This window comes from Brassica napus, chromosome C1 (assembly GCF_020379485.1).
Source record: "Brassica napus cultivar Da-Ae chromosome C1, Da-Ae, whole genome shotgun sequence".
Taxonomy (NCBI): domain Eukaryota; kingdom Viridiplantae; phylum Streptophyta; class Magnoliopsida; order Brassicales; family Brassicaceae; genus Brassica; species Brassica napus.
This window is the reverse complement of record NC_063444.1, coordinates 36,809,070-36,833,194: the sequence shown is the minus strand read 5'-3', so window position 1 is coordinate 36,833,194 and position 24,125 is coordinate 36,809,070. Positions and strand designations below refer to the sequence as shown.

The 24,125-nt window shown below is 35.4% G+C and overlaps 3 protein-coding genes across 3 annotated transcripts; all 3 read left to right on the top strand.

Moving 5' to 3' along the window:
- Positions 1-745: 745 nt before the first annotated feature.
- On the top strand, positions 746-3,860 carry LOC106446234 (ethylene receptor 2). Its single transcript, XM_013887941.3, has 3 exons — positions 746-1,214; positions 1,308-3,139; positions 3,217-3,860. The coding sequence occupies exons 2-3, from the start codon at positions 1,352-1,354 to the stop codon at positions 3,769-3,771; spliced, it is 2,343 nt and encodes a 780-aa protein (XP_013743395.2). The 5' UTR covers positions 746-1,214; positions 1,308-1,351; the 3' UTR covers positions 3,772-3,860.
- A 5,214-nt stretch (positions 3,861-9,074) lies between these two features.
- On the top strand, positions 9,075-11,233 carry LOC125579980. The gene is made up of 3 exons (XM_048743906.1): positions 9,075-10,166; positions 10,844-11,005; positions 11,090-11,233. The coding sequence occupies exons 1-3, from the start codon at positions 9,075-9,077 to the stop codon at positions 11,231-11,233; spliced, it is 1,398 nt and encodes a 465-aa protein (XP_048599863.1).
- Positions 11,234-19,791: 8,558 nt separating this feature from the next.
- Positions 19,792-21,822, top strand: LOC106449666. The gene is made up of 6 exons (XM_048744363.1): positions 19,792-20,236; positions 20,319-20,458; positions 20,767-20,932; positions 21,117-21,215; positions 21,312-21,410; positions 21,495-21,822. Exons 2-6 carry the CDS (start codon positions 20,340-20,342, stop codon positions 21,663-21,665), a joined length of 654 nt encoding a protein of 217 aa, XP_048600320.1. The 5' UTR covers positions 19,792-20,236; positions 20,319-20,339; the 3' UTR covers positions 21,666-21,822.
- Positions 21,823-24,125: the final 2,303 nt, after the last annotated feature.

Below are 24,125 nucleotides of genomic sequence, written 5' to 3'. Positions count from 1 at the left end.
ATGAACGTCCACACCTATCGATTAGGCTAATTTCATCGCTATCCTTCTGCTTATGTCCCATGGCTTATGTCAGTCCAAAACGCAGTGATTAGTGTTAGATTTTGTGATCTTTTGTTTATTATTACTCTTTACATATAAGCATATCAATGGACCAAAAACTATTTAAGAAAAATTTCCTTCGGGTCTTTATTTAATTTAAGGGTATTTCTTTGACTACCACTTACCAATTTATTAAAGTATATCAGGTTCCTAGATTCACGTCATGTGGCTTGTTGGTTTCCTAACGCTGTATTTTACTCATTTATATGAAATTTCTAAAAATTATATTCTCATTCTTAGGATATACGGGATTTGATAAATTCAAAGACCCCACTAAATTTTTTAATTTACAGCTTATAAGTTACATAAAAATATATTTAATTCCCCAAAATAAAAATAAAACTGACAAATGGAGAAAAATAACAGAAGTTAACATTTAATATATTATTTTTGTCTACAAGTGAATATTTAATTACATGTATACTACATTATTGACCCCAAAAAAGAAATTAGTAAAAAAAATAAAATAATAAAGAACTCAGAGAAAAATACAAAACTGCGTCCAAGTTCGGTTCATGTAAGAACAAGTGGGACCCAACAGTTTCCCAAATCTAAAATAAAAAATCTCCAAAACCTTCTTCTAAAACCAACGGCTCCAACCTTTACTCACACATGTATTATAAATTACACTTTCCTTTTTATTCTCCAATGGCGGCTTAAGGCATAAAACTCCGTCACTAATCTCAGAACCTGAGTGTCTACAAATCACAGAACACGGAAACAATTCATAGAGGTCTAAAACTCGCTAAGCATCTGAGCTGAAGACTTGAGAACATCGTTCAAGTACTTATCTTCTTTGCATGTTCTCTCTCCGGCTTATATATATATATATATATATATATATGTGTATAACATATATGTACATGTACGTGCACCACGTTTTTATATAGGTTTCAGATTTGTCGCTATCTCTCTCTCCTCTTTTTAAGATTCTTTTTCTAGATTTGTTCTCTCTCTCTCTCTCTCTCTTTTCTTTTCCGGTCCCGTCGTTTTCGTTCATCGGAATGCCACCGAGTAATCGAAGAGTATCACACGTTGCTGCGCTGGAGTTTTATAAGTTCGATCAGATCTGAGAACGGAAGACAGTTTGGTCTTAATAAAATCACGTCTTTCAGGTACTTTCCTTCTTTGCATGTTCTGTCTACTGTTAACCCACTTTTAAAGTTTTAATTTTTAACATTGTTTTTCTTTTTCATCGTTTCTACTAGTTATAGAGATTCATGGGTTTAAGCATTTTCATGGGAAGAAGAAGATGATGGTGAGAGAAGTAGCTTCTGGGTTATTGATACTATTCTCGATACTGATCTGGGTTTCTCCGGCGGCGGCTGGAAACGGCGGCGGGTGTAACTGCGAAGACGAAGGAGTAAGCTTCTGGAGCACAGAGAACATCCTTGAGACGCAACGAGTAAGTGACTTCTTGATTGCAGTCGCTTACTTCTCAATCCCGATCGAGTTACTCTACTTCGTGAGCTGCTCCAACGTTCCATTCAAATGGGTCCTCTTCGAGTTCATCGCCTTCATTGTCCTCTGCGGTATGACTCATCTCCTCCACGGTTGGACTTACGGTCCCCACCCTTTCAAGCTCATGGTGGCGTTGACCGTTTTCAAGATGTTGACCGCTCTCGTCTCCTGCGCCACTGCGATCACCCTCATCACTCTCATCCCTCTCCTTCTGAAAGTTAAAGTTCGAGAGTTTATGCTCAAGAAGAAGGCTCATGAGCTTGGACGTGAAGTTGGTCTCATTATGATTCAGAAAGAGACCGGCGTTCACGTCCGTATGCTTACTCAAGAGATACGCAAGTCCTTGGACCGTCACACCATTCTTTACACTACTTTGGTTGAGCTTTCGAAGACCTTGGCGCTGCAGAACTGCGCGGTGTGGATGGAGAATGAAGGTAAGAGTGAGATGAATCTGACTCATGAGCTTAGAGGGAGCTCAGGGAGGAGTGGTTATGGCTACTCTGTTTCTATGCATGATGTGGACGTTGTTAGGGTTAGAGAAAGCAATGATGTGCATATACTAAGCGTTGACTCGTTGATAGCTCGAGCTAGCGGCGGAGATGTTAGTGAGATTGGACCGGTGGCTGCCATTAGAATGCCGATGCTTCGCGTGTCGGATTTTAAAGGAGGGACGCCTGAGTTGATTCAGACATGTTACGCCATACTCGTCTGCGTGTTACCTAGCGGACAGCCTCGGGACTGGAGTTATCAGGAGATTGAGATTGTTAAGGTCGTGGCTGATCAAGTAGCCGTTGCGTTGTCTCACGCAGCGGTTCTTGAGGAGTCTCAGATGATGAGGGACAAGCTCACGGACCAGAACAGGGCCTTGCAGATCGCGAAGAGGGACGCGATGAGGGCGAGCCAGGCGAGGAATGTGTTGCAAAAAGCGATGAGCGAAGGGATGAGACGTCCGATGCATTCTATACTTGGTCTTTTGTCGATGATACAGGACGAGAAGTTGAGTAATGAGCAGAAGATGATTGTTGATACGATGGTGAAGACCGGGAATGTTATGTCGAATTTGGTCGGGGACGCGATGGATGTTTCTGACGGTAGATTTGTCACGGAGATGAAGCCGTTTAGTCTGCATCGTACGGTCCGTGAAGCGGCTTGCTTGGCGAGGTGTTTGTGTCTTTACAATGGGTTTCGGTTTACGGTTGATGCGGAAATGTCTCTGCCTGATAATGTAGTGGGAGATGAAAGAAGAGTGTTCCAGGTGATACTTCATATGGTTGGTAGTTTAGTAAAGCCTAGAAAGTGTAGAGAAGGATCCTTGTCGTCGTCGGTGATCTTTAAGGTTTTTAAAGAAAGAGGAAGCTTGGATAGGAGTGATCAAAGATGGGCTGCATGGAGATCACCTACTTGTTCGGCGGATGGAGATGTGTACATAAGATTCGAAATGAGTGTTGAGAATGATGGTTCAGGCTCTCAATCATTTGCTTCTGTTTCGTCAAGAGATCAAGAAGTTGGCGAAGTGAGATTATCTGGCTATGGGTTAGGACAAGATCTAAGCTTTGATGTTTGTAAGAAAGTGGTGCAGGTATGTTTCTATAGCTGTCGTTATTAGTGTGGGAAGAAAGAGTATTTATCTCGTATTCTTTTATAACCTATGTGCAGTTAATTCAAGGGAACATCTCGGTGGTCCCTGGCTCGGACGGCTCGCCGGAAACCATGTCACTGCTCCTCAGGTTTCGACGCCGGCCGTCCATATCAGTCCATGGAACAGGGGAAGCACCGGCTCCAGACCACCACCTTCACCCTCATTCTGATTCTCTATTACGTGGCTTGCAAGTTTTATTAGTAGACACCAACGATTCAAACCGGGCGGTTACGCGTAAACTTTTAGAAAAACTTGGCTGCATTGTAACCGCGGTATCATCTGGATTCGATTGCCTCACTGCCATTGCACCTAGCTCTTCCTCATCTTCCTCAACGTTCCAAGTGGTGGTGCTTGATCTACAAATGGCAGAGATGGATGGCTATGAAGTGGCCATGAGGATCAGGAGCCGATCTTGGCCGTTGATTGTGGCAATGACCGTGAGCTTGGACGAAGAAATGTGGGACAAGTGTATGCAGATTGGGATCAATGGAGTTGTGAAAAAGCCGGTGATGTTAAGAGCTATGGAGAGTGAGCTCCGGAGAGTATTGTTGCAAGCTGACCAACTTCTCTAGTTGATCTAAACTTGTCATCTACATTCAAATTTTTACAACATTGTTTTTACACCATATATTAAATGAAATATCAAAAGAAAATTTCCAAATTGTTATATTATATATACCACCAATATTACTATGATATGTATATCTTGTCTTTTTGTTCTTTTCCTCTTTTGGACCCTACGAAATTGCATGTGAATCTTAGTATTTTGGTAGGGTAAGACCGCAATATATAATATTAGAAAACAAAATTGTTCAACTTTATGAATACCTAGTTAAATAGATCTTTTATAGTAGGTCACCACCATCACATTATCACGTTTCTATGTTCAAAATAAAACATTGCTATGCTATTATTTTCATATTTTGTCAACTTCCTTTGTTCTCTTTGCATCTTTTTGGAAATAAAATCAACACAGAACACATCAATAGAAGCATGTGACATGCTGCTTGCTTAGATGTCTTCTTTAAGTAAAAGTTTCATGAATATTTGCGACTTATTTACTTGTATTTCTGTCTGCCACTTTGTGAGCTTTATTAGTTACCAGTTGATCAATATATATTAGAAAATGTTAGATACATGCCCCCTGGACTAGTGAAGATTAAACTAAACTGCACATTCCTCGAGCCTATTAAACTATAAAAACTGCATAAAATAAAGTAGAAATGGATTGGATTTGCAGAAAGTGAATCTAGGGAGAGATGGGTTTACACATCTGGCTAGTATATTATATAATCAAACCCACTTGTGGTATACATTTGTTTCTTCGAACCTGACAATCTCTATAGAATATTATTAATCATTAGTACAAACTTAAAATACTTATTATTTGACAACTACAGTAAAACCCCTTATGGCAGATAGATGGCCACTCTTCACTTACATTCAACTTTTGCGGACGCATCCTAACCATCTCGACTAAAATAGTTTTGAGAAAAAGAAGAAAAAAAAGAAAGAATTAGACCAACAGTATAAATGAATAATTATAAACAGGTGGAGATCTCTTTATAAAAAATGCCTCTTCACAAGTAAAAGTGAGACATATATTAAAATTCCATATGTATACTCAATTTTATATTTACTTCTAACATTTTCTTCTGAAAAATCTTTTAAGATATTTTATTTCATTCTTGCATTGCTTTGTTTGAATATAGGCGGCTATATGAAGCATAGATGATAATGGCTTGAGCAACAAGATCAAGACCAAAGTGGTCGTTCCTGGTCAAAAGAGCCGACCAAGTGATGCAATTCGCAGAATCAAGATCCCGGAATGTGAATGTCATATCAGTTACACACTAGCAAACAGTAAATATGTTCGATGTATAATTCATTCCCCTGGCACTTGAACAAATACCGAAAGGGCCCGAGTCATGTGTTATATAATGTGATTTTTATTATAAATACCATATCTCCTCTGAGAATTTTCTAAAAATCTGTATTATATTATATGATTGATATCATGTGTTTTGTTTCAAAGTATGTAATATGTATATCTTATCATAATATATGATATATAGAAATGTAAAACATATACATAGAAATCTGTTTTCCCTCTTGACCACTGGTTGAAAAGATAGGAAATCAGAGTTTTTTCACTGTGAAAATATATATTCTCGAAGTTAAATTACAACACGGGGAACATAAACACTAGATAATAAGTGCACAGGTTCGGATAACATGGTCCTTGTATATCCAAAATATTGTATATAACATAAGTCTTGTCTACTTCTTATCCCGTCGATGACATACGATAGAGATGGTTTTCCTAACAATTACATGTCTTTATCTTTATCTTCTTGTTCATTACTAGAGCCCTTTGTCCCTTTCTAATCACCAACTTGATTTTCAAAACATGAAAACAATACTATACCAAAGCGTTGGTGGTAGTACTAGGACCTGAATTGTGTTTTTTTTTGTGCTGCGGATTCAAACCTCTTGTCGTAGGGCTGATTATTCTATAAATCCAAAATTTTAAATACTGAATTTGAGTTTCAGAGGGATTATAGATATAAGACCCAAACTTACTTGAATCTATAGTTTAGCTTTTTGGTGTATTTATATATCCGGCAAAAAAAAGATATATTTTCAGAAATCAAGTATATCAATCAGGATTTAAGAGCTAAGTACAAACTATATAGAGAAGGAAAATGAATATATAATCAAAGAACAGAAGCACCGTATATATTCACTACCAATTTTACATTTTTCCATTTGATTTGTTCTCAAACACCTGACATGTTTGAATCTGTATTCAGATATATACATTTATAACAAACTAATATTCGAGAGGAGGAGAGATAAAGTCGATTCTTTGTCAAGCTTGCCGGATCTGTTACCGGTGCTTGACTCCCGATGGTCGGGCTATGACTCTGGCAAGCGGTGGCTTCTAAAACACTGTCTTGGCCGGCTTTCGTGTCCGGCAACCGGTGGTTCTCAAAACACCGTTTTGTCCGGCTTTTATTTTGAGATTCGTCTCTCATCTCCGATGGATTTCAAAGCTATTTCATACGGTTTTCCTTTTCTGGTGATACGACTCCCGACGTTTTGGGCTTCGCCTCCGGCAACGGTGGCTTTCACATCGTCCTTTGATGTTGCCGGCTGGCTCTATGTCGGACCTCTTCCGGCTTTATCCTTGTTTTCTTTTTTGTTGTTTATTGTTTCTACTTTTCGGGTTTCTTTTGACTCTTCGATCTCCTATCGGTTTTATTGAGTTTAGATCTTTTGATTGGAAAGTTTCAACATTTCCCTTTGGTTAGGGTTTTTCATCTTCAAGCTTATTTAAATTTTAAGTTTCAACATTTTCCTTTGGTTAGGGTTTGTCATCTTCAAGCTTATTTAAATTTTTTAAAGATGGCGGTGGTTGCATGTTATGGGGTTGAAGCTTTCGTTGTCTTAAGATCGCTTGGAATGTTGTCAAAACCAAATCTTCTTGGATCGATTGAAGCATCAGTGTTGGAACCTTTGTGCTCTGTTTCGTCTAAGAGTTGTTGACGACGGTTCTGGTCGTTGCTCCTGTTTCCGGTAAGCTCCGGTGGACTCCGATCAAAATTCCGGTCTCGACCCACTAGCCGGTGCCGTTTGATGACATCTCTGTTTCTTCCACCACCTGTCCCACTTCGTTCGGAGACTTCCACGTGGTAGCGAGTCATCAGAGTTGTTCATCGCTCACCTTTGGGCTCTTTTGTGTCTGGGCCAACGTTATGGGCTGCTTTTGGCGTTCTCGTGTCGCATGCCTTTCTTGTTGGGCCCTTTATCTTTATGTTTGTACTGTCTTTTTTTGGGCTTCTTTGTACTGCCCTTTCTCCTGGGCCTGCTTGTTTTAAACTTTGTTTTTGTTGAATATAATACCAGTGAAAAAAAAAGAACCCATGAGCCTGCCCATTAAATATTCTATCAATATTAAAACAAACAAAACAAAAAATGCATTTTTGCACACAAACAAGCAATTCCAGTAATAAATGAAACCCTCAAACATTGACAAAGAAAACATCAATGCACGCTCTACGACTCTACGCAATCTCTCTCTGATTGCATGTCTTGTCTTCATCTCCTAACAGCTCTCTTGTTAGTTGGCTTTATTAACCGTCTTTAAAAAATATCTATGAGTAGTAACTATACTGAACCATGATCGCTGAATTTAACCTTATCCAAGGTTAGAGCAAGTAACAACGGAAATTTTAATTCCACAATCGTTTTTTTTTAATGCAAACAGTACTAGAGATTAGAAATATTCACATTGTGTTACATTTAATATGGTGAATAATGTAATACATGAACCAGGAAACATAACATAATGGAAAACATTCGATCGAGAACTGATATCAAAGAGCGGTCTGATTAACCAAAAAAAGAAGGTAAAATACATAGTGTGAACTACCGGAATAAAGCAACGGAGTTTGTGAAGTTCAGTTTGCTTTGGCTTTGGAAGTAGAGGGCTTGTCATCTTCCTTTTCCTTCTCCTCCTTGCTCTTATATGCCTCGTCGAGGTTGTCAATGTCATGCATCAATCCAATGTAATAGAGCAACACCCCAATTAAAGTCAAGTTCTACGAGTCAATAACAATCTTTGTTGATCACATAAGACCAATATGTGTGATTTTATGCGGTAGCAAAGCTAATTATTAACCTGAGTGAAGTCGTTCAAGTTGGTAGGGAAAGGAACAATAGTTGAGAGGATTTGCGTTGCCAGCTGAATCAAGAAAACATGTAGTGAGATTACAATCTTGTGCAAAAAGATTCAAGATAGAAAAATATGGTTGTACGAAGAAGTAAGCTGGGATGGATTGTCCAAAGATGAACCACAAGGCTGCGGTTCCTTTTTCGGTTATGAGCGAAAACTCTAAAAGTCTAACATCGAATGCGACCACTTACATCCCGGTGTAGAAAGTGAGAACCTTAGAGCCATATTTGGTCATCACATTTACTAGTGGCCCAACCATTTTCTCGAGCGGCCCACCATCGCCACCAAAATGATCAGCATAACTAACATAGATCGTGTATCAAGTCTTGTGATGTAGAAGCAAACTAAATGACTCCATAATGTACTCTAATATTCTTACTCTTGGACAGAATAGATGATAAAGACAAGGGCAAATGTGTTGGATAATTCTAAGCTCGTGGAAATTTAACATATTATTAGATGTTTAATATGTTAAGATAAACACAATAAGGAAACCTAGAAATAGGAAAATGAAGTTTCTATTTAGGTTAGGTTTGTGTTTTCCATATCCTACATGTTAAGGAGAATAGTCTTTCATATAAATAGAGATCTGATGGAGAGGTGTTCCATAAGATTGAAAGATGATTTAAGAGTGAAACATTGAGAGCTTTAATTTTGAGTAGTTTCTAAAGCTAATAAGAAAAGTTGTTCTTATAATTCTTTGTTTCCTAAGAGATTTGAATTGGTATCAGAGCCTCAGGTTGGAGACTCGATCTAAGCTTAAGTTGTAGCTTAAGATCCTGGTGCTTGTGAACAAGAGATCGCGTAAGCAAGATGGCAGACGTGACTAGGGCTCCACGCACGAAGGACTTTGGATCTATATCCATCCAATGTCCGATGTTGTCATCGACAAACTACACAGTTTGGTCAATGAGGATGAAGGTTCTACTTCGTGTTCATGAAGTGTGGGACACGATCAAACCCGGTTCAGATGATCAAAAGAAGAACGATGTTGCGATAGCTCTTTTGTTTCAATCTGTTCCCGAAACATTGATTCTCCAGGTGGGAGAACAAACCGCATCAAAAGAGATCTGAAACACCATCAAGTCGCGACACCTAGGAGCTGACCGTGTAAGGAAAGTGAGACTTCAGACGTTGATGACGGAGTTTGATAGGTTGGAGATGGATGATAACGATACGGTCGATGACTTTGCGGGGAAGATATCGGGCCTATCATCCAAAGCAACCATGTTGGGGGAGAACATAGAAGAATCCAAGATGGTCAAGAAGTTCTTGAAGGGTCTTCTGAGTCACAAGTATATCCAGATCGTAGCATCACTTGAGAAAGTCCTAGATCTCAACTCGACGGGGTTTGAAGACATAGTTGGAAGGCTTAAGGCGTACGACGAGCGTGTAGGAGAAGAAACTCAGAAAGAAGACCAAGGGAAGCTGATGTTCTTGAACAATGAAGAGCATAGTCAGTGGGGCTATGAGAATTCCCGTGGTAGAGGAAAAGGACGGAACAGTAGAGGCAGAGGTCGAGGTAGGTCACACAACCAAAACCGTGCATCACACACCGAAGATAACAACTCGAAGAATAATTGTTCAAAGCTGATATGTTGGAGATGTGACAAGCCTGATCACTACGCAACTGTCTGTCTCGAGAAGACAGAGAAGAATCAAGAAACCAACCTAAACAAGATAGAAGAGGCCGATGCACTCTATGTACACGAGGTGGTGTTTTTGAACGAGGATAAGGTGATTCCGAATAATCTTGATATCGACAAATGCAATGCAAGTGTCTGGTATTTGGATAATGGAGCAAATACTCACATGACGAGGAACAAGGAGTTCTTTTCGAGTTTGAATCTCAACACCAAAGGGAAGGTGAAGTTTGGTGATGGATCGTATGTTGACATTGTAGGAAGGGGTGTGGTTACTTTTGTGTGCAAGACTGGAGAGAAGAAGGCACTCAAAGACATATACTACATACCCGACCTGAAGCACAATATATTGAGTCTTGGGAAAGCAACAGAGAATAGATGTGAGGTTAACATGAAAGATGTCTACTTAACGCTCATAGATTTGCATGGAAGGTTGCTAGTTCGTGTGACAAGATCTCCAAACCGTCTCTACAAGACCCCTATGAAGATAAGCTACCCGGAGGGTTTGCATGTCAGAGACAAAGATGCTACATGGAGGTGGCATGCTCGACTAGGACATATAAGCTATGGAGTGATGAACAACATGGTAAGGAAGAAGATGGTCGTAGGAATGCACAGTGTAACACACGAAGAAGGCGTGTGTAACGTATGTCTCTTAGGGAAGCAAATGAGACAATAATTCCCGTGTGTAACACACGAAGAAGGCGTGTGTGATGCATGTCTCGCAGGGAAACACACGAGACACTCATTCCCGAGTGTAACACACAAAGAAGGCATGTGTGACGCATGTCTCGCAAGGAAGCAAACGAGACACTCATTCCCGAGTGTAACACACGAAGAAGCTGTGTGTGATACATGTCTCACAGGGAAGCAAATCAGAGACTCATTCTCGACTAAGGCCATGGTTCGTACATCAAATCCATTGGAATTATTGCTTGGAGATTTGTGCGGGCGAATCGCACCACCAACACCAGCAAATAATCGTGAGGCATTCTATCGGTTCAAAATATTTCACACCGATAGAGGAGGAGAGTTTCCTCAGCTATGCTCAATCTAGGATGCATCGATAGAGGAGGGGAGATTGCCTCAGATAAGTTCAACCTATTTTGTGAAGAGAATTGGGTTGAAGCTATGGCAGACGAGTTGGAGTTTATCACAAGAAACAAGATATGAGAGCTTGTAGATACACCGACTGGTTCTGAGAAGAAAGAAGAAGAAGATCGAGTTTGTTAGTTACACAAGGCTTTGTATGGGTTACGCCAGGCACCCAGGGCATGGAATGTGAAACTCGATCAGGTTCTCAAGGAGATGAGATTTGAGAAGTGCACGAAGGAACCATCAGTGTACCGCAAGACTGAAGGAGGAGACGTCTTGATCATAGCCATCTACGTTGATGATCTATTTGTGACAGGAACTTCGCTTAAGGTGATTAGGCAATTCAAGGAGGAGATGTCTAAGAAGTTTGAGATGTCAGATCTAGGTAAGCTAACGTACTACCTTGGCATATAGGTGATTCAAGGAGCAGACGGAATCAGAATAAAACAAGAGATGTATGCTCAAGGAATCCTGTGTGACACAAAGATGGAAGCGTGTAACGCAACTCAAATTCCAATGGAGACGAATTTGAAGATCTCAAAAGCTGAAGATGAATGAGAGAAAGATGTGAATCCCATGGGTGGGTTCGCACACCATGGTGTGGTGAAGGAAGATTACTTGATGATTAAGTTCAAGCAAATGAGGAGCGTAATCGGAGTTCAAGAAATTGATCTCCCTAATTCAAGTTGGAATTAAGGGGGTGAATGTTGGATAATTCCAAGCTCGTGGAAACTTAACATATTATTAGATGTTTAATATGCTAAGATAAACACAATAAAGAAACCTAGAAATAGGAAAATGAAATTTCTATTTAGGTTAGTTTTATGTTTTCCATATCCCACATGTTAAAGGGAAGTCTTTCATATAAATAGAGATCTAATGTAGAGGTATTTAATAAGATTGAAAGATGATCTAAGAGTGAAACATTGAAAGCTTTAGTTTTGAGTTGTTTCTAAAGCTAATAAGAAAAGTTGTTTTTATAATTTTTTTTTTCCTAAGAGATTTGAAAATGCCATTCTACCAAAAAATGCAATTGCTGGCATTGACCTTGTTAAGGTTGTGCACATCATGTTCTTGACGTTTGACATCCTCGTATTTTGTTCTTGATGTCAATTTTAGCTATGAAATCTGATTAAGATAGTGGTAAAAATACGAAAAACTTCAAATCATCATTGAGAGGATAAGGAAGTATCTTGATGAGAATCATTTGTTAAGCCAAGAATGTTAAAATGAGAGAATTATTGAGAGTTTATTTCTGGAGAATGAAGAACATGAAGAACATGAGGGAAAGGGAAAGTATGAGAGAGATGTAGATTTCAAAATGTAAGAGAAAGAAGGAGAGAATAGTTTCCTTGTGTTGCATAGCTTCTTCATATGTTCTTGGAATATATTCCTGATCCAATTCACTGATGAAGACTTGATGATCTTCTGGATATTGAGCAAGGGAGCATACTGCACTTATTGGATGAGCTACAGCTTCAGCATTGAAGTAAACTTTTGTATTGATCCATTGTGAGGGTTTCCTGTTCCTTGTACTTCTTCTCAAAGGTTGTATCTGCTCAGGTTCTGCTTCATTTCCTTCACTTGGCGCCTCTACTTGAGTCTGTATCTGCTCAGGTTCTGCTTCATTTCCTTCACTTGACGCCTCTACTTGAGTCTCAACATCTGATTCTGATGGCATCTCATCTTGATCATGAGCTACTGCGTTCTCTTCAGGTTGAGCTTGTGTAGACTGCTCACCATTTCTACTGCCCCTCGCATGATCATGATGAGTGCTCTCAACACTATCAGCTGCAGTAGATGGTACATTTTCAGAGACATGTTCCACCCTTGGTAAAGAGGGCATACTGATTCCCAGGCTCTCCATTACTCTCCTAAGGTTGTTTGCTCTATCTGAGGCTGATTGAGAAAGATCTTTGAGCTCTTCCCAACTCTTTCCATCATAATAGCCTCTAGATTCTACAAACTTCACATCCCTTGAGACAAGAACCCTTCTTGACTCTGGATCATAGCACTTATACCCCTTCTGAGTTGGAGAGTAACCAATGAATATAGCTTTTGAGCTTTTAGCATCAAGCTTGTTCCTCAGCTCCCCAGGTATCATCACAAAACAGAGGCATCCAAACACACACAAGTGGTCCAAAGTTGGTTTGGTCTTGTTTAGGACCTCAAAAGGAGACATGTCGTTGAGGACTTTAGTTGGAGTTCTATTGATCAGATAAGTAGCAGACATCACAGCATCACTCCAGAATCTTTTTGGAACATTGGTGTAGAACATCATTGATCTTGCTACCTCCATCAAATATATGTTCTTCCTCTCAGCAACTCCATTCTGTTGAGGAGTGTAAGGACAGATTGTCTGGTGAGTAATCCCATGTTGAGGAAGATATTGCTTGAACGCATGACTTGTATACTCTCCACCATTATTTGACCTTAGAATTTTCATCTTGGCATTGAAATGGTTGCAGATATGGGTCTGGAAATTCTTGAAAGCATCCAACACCTTGTCCTTAGACGGAATCAGTGTCACCCAAGTGTATTTGGATTTCACATCAATGAAGGTGACAAAGTATTTGTGGTTCTCTCTGGAAACACATGGAGCAGTCCATACATCATAGTGAACTAGGCCAAAACATCTTTCATAGATGGTGCTAGACTGTGGGAAGACTGTTCTACAATGCTTCCCCAATATGCAAGCTTCACAATCATCATTCTTGAAGACCACACCTGGAAGCATCAAGTTTAGGGCTCTTGTATGAGGATGTCCCAACCTAGCATGCCATAGTGTGCTATCAACCCCGCTGGATGTACTAGCCAAACACTGAGAAGTGGAAGGTCTAGACATCTCTGTCTTCTGATGATGATAGAGTTCATTGTGAACGTGCCCCTTTCCAATCACTTGGCCTGTTTTTAAGTCTTGAAATTCAACCTCATCTGGTCTGAAGACAACCTGACAACTCAGATCAACAGTAGCCTTTCTCACAAATAGCAAGTTTGATGTAAACTGAGGTATATACAAGGCAGTAGATTCCCTATCAAACAACTTCAGGTTCCCTATCCCTTCTATCTTAATCTTATCACCATTTGCTATTTGAACATTCCCTAAGGCAGGCTGGACATCACTAATCAAGTTCCTATCACTAATCAAGTTCCTATCACTAATCATGTGATGGCTTGCTCCTGAATCTATAATGATAGGTTTAGGGTCAAGAGAGTGTGTACCAGCCTTCTTTGATGAGATAAAGGCTTGGATAAGGGAATGTAGGTCACTCATGGTTGCTGGACCATCAGTGTTGGCTGCACTATCAGTACTTCTCCATGTTCCTTCTTCATTTGAACCACCAATGACAGATGAATACATAGTTCGACCTTGAATCGATGGATGCTCAAACTCCTTGATTACATTCCTGGGTTGATTCAAGTCACTTCTTCTTGGTATATTGCGCTTCTTATGTTGTTCCTTAGCCTTCTTGTACTCTGGAAACAACACCATGTTGGAGTTCTTCCTCATGAAGAGATATGGACCAGTGGACAATAGATTGTTCCCACTGATTTTGAGAAAAACTGGACTTTGATGAAGCTTTTTCTGATATGGCTGAAGCTTTCTTGAGTTCCAGAGAATAGAATACTCCTCTATCTTGAGTTCTGGTGAGGTTATTCTCTTTTGAAAGACATTTGGACCAGTGGATAAAATGATGTATCCAACAGATTTTGAAGATAATCTGAGAAAGAAATAAAGAAATTTGCGGAAGCTTTTGTGAGGTTCCAGAGCTTATTGCTCTGATACCATGTTAGAATGAGAGAATTATTGAGAGTTTATTTCTGGAGAATGAAGAACATGAAGAACATGAGGAAAAGGGAAAGTATGAGAGAGATGTAGATTTCAAAATGTAAGAGAGAGAAGGAGAGAATAGTTTCCTTGTGTTGCATAGCTTTTTCATATGTTCTTGGAATGTATTCCTGATCCAATTCACTGATGAAGACTTGATGATCTTCTGGATATTGAGCAAGGGAGCATACTGCACTTATTGGGTGAGCTACAGCTTCAGCATTGAAGTAAACTTGTGTATTGATCCATTGTGAGGGTTTCCTGATCCTTGTACTCCTTCTCAAAGGTTGTATCTGCTCAGGTTCTGCTTCATTTCCTTCACTTGGCGCTTCTACTTGAGTCTGTATCTGCTCAGGTTCTACTTTATTTCCTTCACTTGGCGCCTTTACTTGAGTCTCAACATCTGATTCTGATGGCATCTCATCTTGATCATGAGCTACTGAATTTTCTTCAGGTTGAGCTTGCGTAGACTGCTCAACATTTCTACTAAGAACTCTAGAAACACAATGGTTTTATTTTTCTTAGAAAGCATGACAGTAAATTATTGTATCATTTCTTTATTTTTTTAATATAAGAAACAAGAACTAGGATGTTGATTAGGGGAAAAAAATACTTACTTGTTCCAAAAGTAAAATTTTTGATGAATCTGTAGCGTACGAAGAATAACTAAATAAAAGATTCGTACATTGAGACGAAAATGGAAGCAGCAACTTACAAGGAAGAAGTTGGTTTAGTCATTAAGTCGTAATATGAACAAACACCATTATTGATGCAGACCAGCTTGTGGAACAAAAGTCTTAATGTGTTCCTTATTATTTAAATGTGTTTTTATCTTAGAAAAGGTAAGAAGATTTGGGTGTTTTTGAAGTCAACGTTCGCAGAAAAGATTCTTAATTAAAATAAATAAAATGGTAGAGATGTGCGTTGCATAACCAATTGTTAAGAATAATGAAAAGTACTATTTAATAAAATGAGAAAATCGCTTAAAAAACTTAGAAAATGACATCTACAGACACTTTAAAAGTAACTTTTTTTACTAGCACTCTAAACTTTTTAAATAATATTTGTATCATAAAAAAACTTTCAATCTGGCTAATTTGTTCATCAAGTAAAAAAAACTGTCCTGTACAAATAAATCTGATAATGTGTCGATTTTTTCGAAAAAATAATTATTTAATTAATAAAATAAATAAAAATTAAATAAAGAATCAGAAAATTAAAAAAAAATCGGAAAACTATATAAAAATTCAGAAAATTAAATAAAAAATCAGAAAATTAAAAAAAAAAATCGGAAAACTATATAAAAATTCAGAAAATTAAATAAAAAATCAGAAAATTAATTAAAATTTCACAAATAAATTAGAGTTAATTAAAATACAGAAAATTTAAAAGAAATTAAAACTAAATAATATTAAATTAAAACATAGAAAATTAAATTAAAATACAGAAAATTAAATAAAAATTCAGAAAACTAAACAAAAAGTAAAGAAAAAACCACAAAGTTAAAAAAAAAATAGAATATTAAAAATAGTTATTTTTTAATTACAAGATTATTTTTTAAAGAAAACAAACATATCATCACAATAACAATTTCAAACATATCAGTGATGACGACGGTGGTTTCTCTCATAACCATTAACAACGACTTTTTGACATATCTCTAATGATGGTTTCCAACATCATCGTTAAAAATGACGGTAGATATGTTAATAACGATGTTTTCGACAACCATCATTTAACGATAATTTCATAAACGACAATTTTAAATGATGGTTGTCAAAAACATCGTTATTGACATATCTACTGTCATTTTTAACGATAATGTCATAAACGTCACTGTTAATGTTTATGAGAGAAACCACCATCGTTATCAGGTGTACGTTTGAAATTGTTATTGTCAACGATGATATGTTGGTTTTCTTTTAAGAACAATCTTGTAATTTAAAAAAAAACTATTTTGATTTGTTTTTTAATTTTAATTTTTTCTTTATTTTTGTTTAATTTTCTGAATTTTAATTTAATCCTATTTATTTCTGAATTTTTATTTAATTTTCTTTATTTTAATTAATTCTAACTTATTTTGAAATTCTGATTAATTTTCTGAATTTTATTTAATTTTTATTTATTTTTTAATTGAATAATTATTTTTTCGAAAAAAAACCGATACATCATCACATTTACACGTACAACATGTCAATTTTTTACTTGATGAACAATTAAGCCAGGTCGAAGGTTTTTTGTTATACAAATATCATATTGAAAGTTTAAAGTGATAGTCAAAAAACTTTAAGGTTTAAAGTGTGTCGCTTTCGAAGTTTTTTATCCGGTTTTTCTTAATAAAATTATCACATTATTGGTTAAGTTGGATACAGTGGCACCATTAAAATTATCACATTATTGGTTAAGTTGGATACATGCTTTGATTTTGAATTAAAAACAAATTATTGGACTGATTACAGCTAATCATCATAAGAAAATGTAAATCCAGGGTACACGCAGAGCCGTGCCTCCATTTACCAAAAAGAAACATTGGGTCAGGGCATCATTTTTCCAAAACATATCTAATAGCATATTATATTTCATTTATTACTAATTTTAAGTATAATTTATACTTTTTTGCTCTGTTTTTTCTTTTTGTTTTTACTAGTTCTTATTAACCGTAAGTTGTGATATTCTGAGATCCTTTGAAGTCTCCAATGAAATATCAGTGTTAAAAATAAAAATAATATATACTTATATGGGCTTAATTTTAAAACTTTATAATGATACTAGTAACCAATATATGGGTCACAATAAAAAAAGACATTTATTAATCCATATTAGTTCACTATTTAAATTAAATTTTACTAAAAAAAAAATAAAAAAGGTTTTGTTAATTTTGCAAAAATTAGTGTAACAAAACAACTTCACTGACTTACCATCCTTTTTTTTATTTACTGTAATTTTTTTTTGATAAAGGTCTTTTATGACTTACCGTCTTCTTCTCGGCAAAATGTTCTCAAACTCAATATTTCATATCAACAAAATAGTTTCATCTTATTTTTTCGAGTAATTCTTGTGTCCACCCCTTAGAATGAACCTATAGGCTCACCTAGCCAATAATAACTTGCCACATCATATTTAGTTTTTGGAAGAAAAAAAAGTAAAAAACATAAATGGAATTATCTACAAAATTATAAAGAGAAAAACAATTAAAAAAAAAAGGAAAACAGAAAAGTACGTCGAAGTTGTTTAACGCCGTCTTCTTTTTTATCGACAAATCAAACCATGTTCATCCTTTTCTGTTTCTTCAATTCGAAAATTATGGAATAAGCAAGGAAGAGTTGGATGGGAGAATAAATTATGGAATAAGCAAATCAAACCATGTTCATCCTTTTCTGAGCATGTTTTTCATATATAACCCTCGTAAGCCTTTTTACAAAAAAATAAAATAAACACTAAACCTTTCATTGCTAGAGATGGTTGGATGACTACTCTTCCTTCTTCTCTAGGCTCTTTATATTCACAAACTTCCATCTAGTAAGTGTCCATGATTTGGTATTATTTTGAACTAAGATTTTTAATTAAAAACAGAGAAGCTAAGTTAAAAACAGAGAAGCTAAGCCTGAGTTATTGTCAAAAGAGAGACTGAGCTTGTTGATCAAAAGGTTGATCACATGATCCAGGACCTTCAAAGCAGAACTTTGTAACAGAAGTTGAGTACCAAGAAGGTCCAATGACAAAAAAAAAACAGATAAGCTAAGATTCAGGTCAAGGGAACCGAACATCAGAAGTTGGTGATCAAAGAAGACACCAAACAGAAAAGAAGAAGCACAACTGAGAGGGAGCAATAGCTGTAAGCGTTGTGAATTCATATGAGGCTGCTTCAGAGTATGTTCCAGTTAACATCATCAAGAGCGTGGACTTTCCAACACTCTAGGGTTAGGGTTACAAGTACATTGGTCGGAGGTGAATTCGAGATTGGATTTGAAAGCAAGGAATTAAAGACTCAGAAAATCACAAACACAGCTTCGTCTCTTCTCTGTGATCTATTTTTCTTCAGCCGACAAAGAAGAAAAATTGTATTCCACGGCGTTAAACAACTTCGACGTCTTTTTCGGTTTTCCTTTTTATTAATTGTTTTTCTCTTTTTAATTTTGTAGATAATTCCATTTATGTTTTTTACTTTTTTTGTTCTTCCAAAAACCAAATATGATTGGTAAGTTATTATTGGCCAGGTAAACCTATAGTTTCACCCTAGGAGATGGACACAAAAATTACTCTTTTATTTCTTACAAATCACTTTAATTAATGATTTTAAGTGACTGTTTTTCAACACAACTTTTTATAAATGAGGGCATTTTTTTTATCACTTATATAAGACCATGATTAACCCAAAGTTTTTAGAATGAGGTTCTTACCGGAAGTTAAGAAACTGGACTTTAAGAACTGGTTCTTAAATTTTTTAGTTAAAAGTTAAGAAACAGTTTCTTAACTTCCGCTAAGAATCTCATCTTAAGAACCTCGAGTTAATCATGCTCTGAGCTATTATTGCTCGCACGGCTCTGGGTACACGTAACCATTTTATATGGTAACATTTGAAACTTAACGACACCACTTTTTGTGTTAATTGATCGAGACCAATTATGAAGAGGCACAAGTGATCAATAACTCATCTTCAATGAAAATATATATAACAGAAATTGTATTTATATAATTATTGCGAGTATGTATGAACAAATTGTAATTAATAAAATATGATTAGTTAGGTCTCTTGGCTGTCATGATCTAAATTTTATGATAAATTATGAAGATAACGCACAGTAGTGATCTTAATGTAGTTCATGTGTTTAACGTGGAATCTATCTTCTTACCAAACTAGATTAAACCAAGATTAAGCACTGTAATAATAATTAAAAAAAAATCAGAAAAAACCGCAGATTACAAACTTACAATTGGATAAATTTTTGTTTTTTTTTTTTGAACACACAGGATAAATTTTTGTTATTTTCTGATCTTTTGTAATATACAAAGAAAAACAACAGAACTCACAACGATAGCTAGATTTCAAAATAAATACACAGCCTTACCTCTTCACATTCTCTCTACTTTCATTTTCAGCAAACCCTTCTGTGAGTTGTTGTCTTCATCTATCAACTCTTTTTGCACGTAAAAATTACAAATGATTTGCTTTTGTTGTTAAACAAATGTCCATTGTTTAAGTCTTGCATGTTATATATCCAAGTGTCGATTGCCTAGAGTCAAGTGCTGTTACAGTTATTGTTTGTATGTGTTCGATAGGGATTACTATATATGTTGGGATCTAAATAGTTTATTTCCCAAGGTTAAGTGTCTTGCTTTTTGCTTGATAGCACACCAAGTACATAGAGATGTGAGAATGAGGTATATATTAAGCTATTCATTGATGGTGCACCATATACAGAACCACAGCTGTCAATGCAGTCTGATGTTGCATATCACGTCTTCTATCTTCTTCATCTAAGTTTCTTAAATTTCAAAATTAAAATCTTAAAAAAGTACTCACTTTTTTTCTTGTAATTAGTGTAATTAGTATAATTATTCTTGAGTTTAAGCAGGAAAAAAACGCTTAGAACGTGCAAAGTGCATCCACCTTTTTTTCTTAAGAAGAAGACCGAGTCGCAGTTATTCTTATAATTCAATCATCTTCTCATCACCAATTCAATTCTTCTATTGGCTCATCTTCAGTTTCTTCTCCATACGCCAATTAAAGAGTAAGGACTTTCTTTCTATACAATCATCTAAAGTTCCCAACCTACCGTCCTCATCATTATCTTCCTCTGGCTTATTTGATAGGATACATAGTAAGAACCAGAGATGGACTTTGTGCAGAGAAAAGTGAACAATTTAGGAAGTAAAGTTGCTACTTTCCCTTATATTGAAACTATTGGAAGAGCTCTCTTTTCCTCTTCCTTCTTCTTCTCTGCTTGGCATGAGTAAGACTCATCAACTACATCCTCTGTTTTCCTCTTACCCTTTTTAGATTTAATATCCTCATCATAACAATCTTAATTAGAATTTAAATAGAGATTGATCAGGTTGATTTCTAGATTCCTAGAAACATTGGAAGATGGTGTGAAATTTAATTTTGGTAAGGTATATCTTAGGTTTTGTAGTAGATGGGTATGTGTCCATATATTGACCGCAATTCATGTCTGATGTGAGACCTCTAACGGTATCAGATACTCCTCTCAATTTATGATTGGACTCAACTAGAGCTTTTTTTTATCTTTGTTATATTTAGTTACATGGAGCTCAGCTCCAATTGGGAAGGAGCACAGGATTACTGGAGACCGAAGTTCGGATATTCAGGAGACCAGATTAAGCATCTTATGGCTATCAGTATGATAGTGAAGACGCTTGGTGGACTTGTCTTCATCTATGGCAGCTTCTTTGGAGCTTTCCTCTTGGTACTTACTCTCAGTTTGCTCTTATTATATTCTAGAACCAATTCTAATTAGAACGAGATAACAACTTCATAAGTATATATATATCTTCGAATGTAATGGAGTTCCTTATAATTTGAGCTTCATCTTATAGTTATAGATCTCTTGGTTTCATGCCAAACCAATCTGTTTCCTTGTTGTTATATAGCTTCTACACCAATTCATTGTTACAATGATCCATCACGATTTTTATAGTCATCGTGTCGACATTGAACAATTTGGACTCCTTTATCTCAAATTGAAAAGGGTAAGTAACAACATGTATCTCTCTTTTTCAGCCACTTTGGTTTCTTTTAAATCTCACTTCTTTTTTTTTTCTAATCCTGTCGGTTTGTTTGTTAAGATCTTGAATGAAACTGTGTCTTACGACACCGTAAACAATTTCTACAAGTCAAACTTTGACGAGCAGCATGTTGAGAATGTCATATCAAAATTCCGTGAGGTGTGTTCTTGCGGCCTATATATGTGTAATAAGTTTTACATAACGAAATGTTTCTGCTGACTGAGTATAATATGTTTTGTGTAGCTTACGGATCAGGCAACTACAAACTCTTCGTTGTTTGGACATGCCGAGTTTGTTCAGCATCTCTTAAGCTTCATCAAAGGATTGGCCGTAGTAGGGGCATTGCTCTTTTTCTTGACAATGAAACACAAACTCAACAAAGCTAAAAAAGAATCCAAAGTAAAAACTGACTAAAACTAAGCCCACTTTCTTTTGTTTTCGAAACACAAGCCCACTTTCTATATATTACTTTTCTTTAAAGATTTCATTTGATTCCCTTTGTCTTTGTGTCTTAGATTTAGATCTAAACATGGAATCATTTTTTGGCTAATGAACAAACACTATCTATCTCTCTTTCATTATCTATTCCATGTTGTTTTTACTTCAATCGTGACTAACGATGCTTTAATGTTTAGGCAGAAGCATAGCAGTGAATATTCTAGTATACATTGCAATCCAAGAAAAAAAGAATGAGGGTTAATCAATCTAAATATTTAAATTACACGAAAAAGACAAATCTCTTCTCTTTTTTCAAATTTAGGCTATTTGAAACAGTTATCTACTCTATCAAAATAGAGTTCTATTTTATATCTACTTATAAAAAATTGTCATTTATAATTTTGGACTTATTCATATTTCATTAAAACAAAATATAATAACCCATATAATTCAGATGAACTGAATATAACAATCCCAACAATTCCGATGGAAATTTTTGGTATATACCAAAAATTTCAACTATTCAATGTCATTAATCACTATGAAAACTTACCAAATTATTATATATCACCGACTCAACTTATCAATGTCATTAATCACTATGAAAACTTACCAAATTATTATATATCACCGACTCAACTTATCAGACTAACAAAGCAAAATTTCATATAATGATATAGCTAAACCGATTCAAACTATTGGCCCAACAATCCCATATGGGTATGGCAATGGTTGATATGCAAATGACACTAAAATTTTAATCTCACATTCAGTTACATATACTTTACAAATTTTGTATAGTACGGTTTTGTGAATTTTATATTGTATTGTATTTTATATAACAGTTATATTTGAATTTCATTCATTTATAGATACATGTATTTTTATAAAATCACATATATTTATTGATGAATCATTCATTCTATTTCATATACCAAAACTGAGCTCCGTAGTTTATAAATTATGTGGCCTATTATCTATACTATTAAAGCAAAATACCTTCTAAGATTTTGTCCATAGTTTGACACTATAATTACAATTCTATGCCATTAAGAGAATATTCTGATATTAATGATGAGACCCATTAAAAATCGTTAAAACAAGGAAAATCAAAAATGAAAAAAACACGGGACCTACCTAAAATATTTATCGGAAAGAAAAAGAAACAAATGGATCAACCTATAATTAGTGTCCGCTGCAAAAAGGAAATTAATCTATTCTAATATTCACCTCTACTAATTAAATCAATAAGTATAAACAATTCGAAAACTATAAAATTCACTCAATCTAATTAAATTGATTAGTACAAACAACACGACTATGGAGGTTGGGATGTAGCTTTAAAATCTATGTTATAAAATTTAGTTTATAATTTTTTTTTTGTAGATGTATCAGTTGTAGCTGTAAAAATTAAATAGATTAATACAATGGTAGGAATAGTTCTAGAAAATATCAAAACTGTAAATAGATTATCTTATATAAAAATACATAATCTTATATATATTTAAGAAAATTTGACCAAAGTTTTAAAAAGAAACAAATATACAGAATATATCAAAGAAACAAATATACAGAATATACATAATTGATGAAAATATAAATTATAATTTCATCTTAGTTAAGATTTTTTCAAATCCAGTAGTTAATATATCCCAAATCTATAAATATCCACATTTTCCACAACCGGTACAACATGTAAATTTTATTTTCAAATGACTAAATATTTTTGTATTAAAAGAAGATCTTCTCAATATCTAATTTCCGAGAATATTCATCCCACATTTTAATTCAAAATCTTCTAAGTATATTTGATTCTACCAAATATATACAAACTAATCTTCAACTATGATATATCCCTTAGTTTAAACAAGAAAACGATATTTTACAAAAAAAAACATGAAAATGATACTCTTACTTTTATAGATTGACTTTCTTATATTTCGAATGTTGATAAAACTCTCACTTCCAAGGTTTTCTTCGCAACAACTATTATTTCCTCTTTTTTTTTGGTCAAACAACTATTATTTCCTTTTTTTTTTGTCAGCTTTCTATTAATAATAAAGGAGCCATTCTATTATTTTCTGTTAATGTAAGAAAAAAACATTTCCTAACGCCTGAAAATCTCTTGGAAAAGTTTTCAATTTATAGCTTTGTTTTGTCCCAATAGGCGTATGAACGTGCCACTAAATTAGACGAGACCAAGATTTTTTCCTTATAGTAGAGAGTGCAAACATATTTTTGATAATTATGAGCACCAAAACAAATAAGTATTTACACTTTCATCTTTGTCGAAATATGGAACCACTGTTATTTTACTACATATGTAATAATACATTTTATTTAATAATAATGAGAACTAAAAAATTAGGACTACTATTATTTACACAATAAACAACAAAACGTCATATAATTTTATATACATATAAATCTATAAAT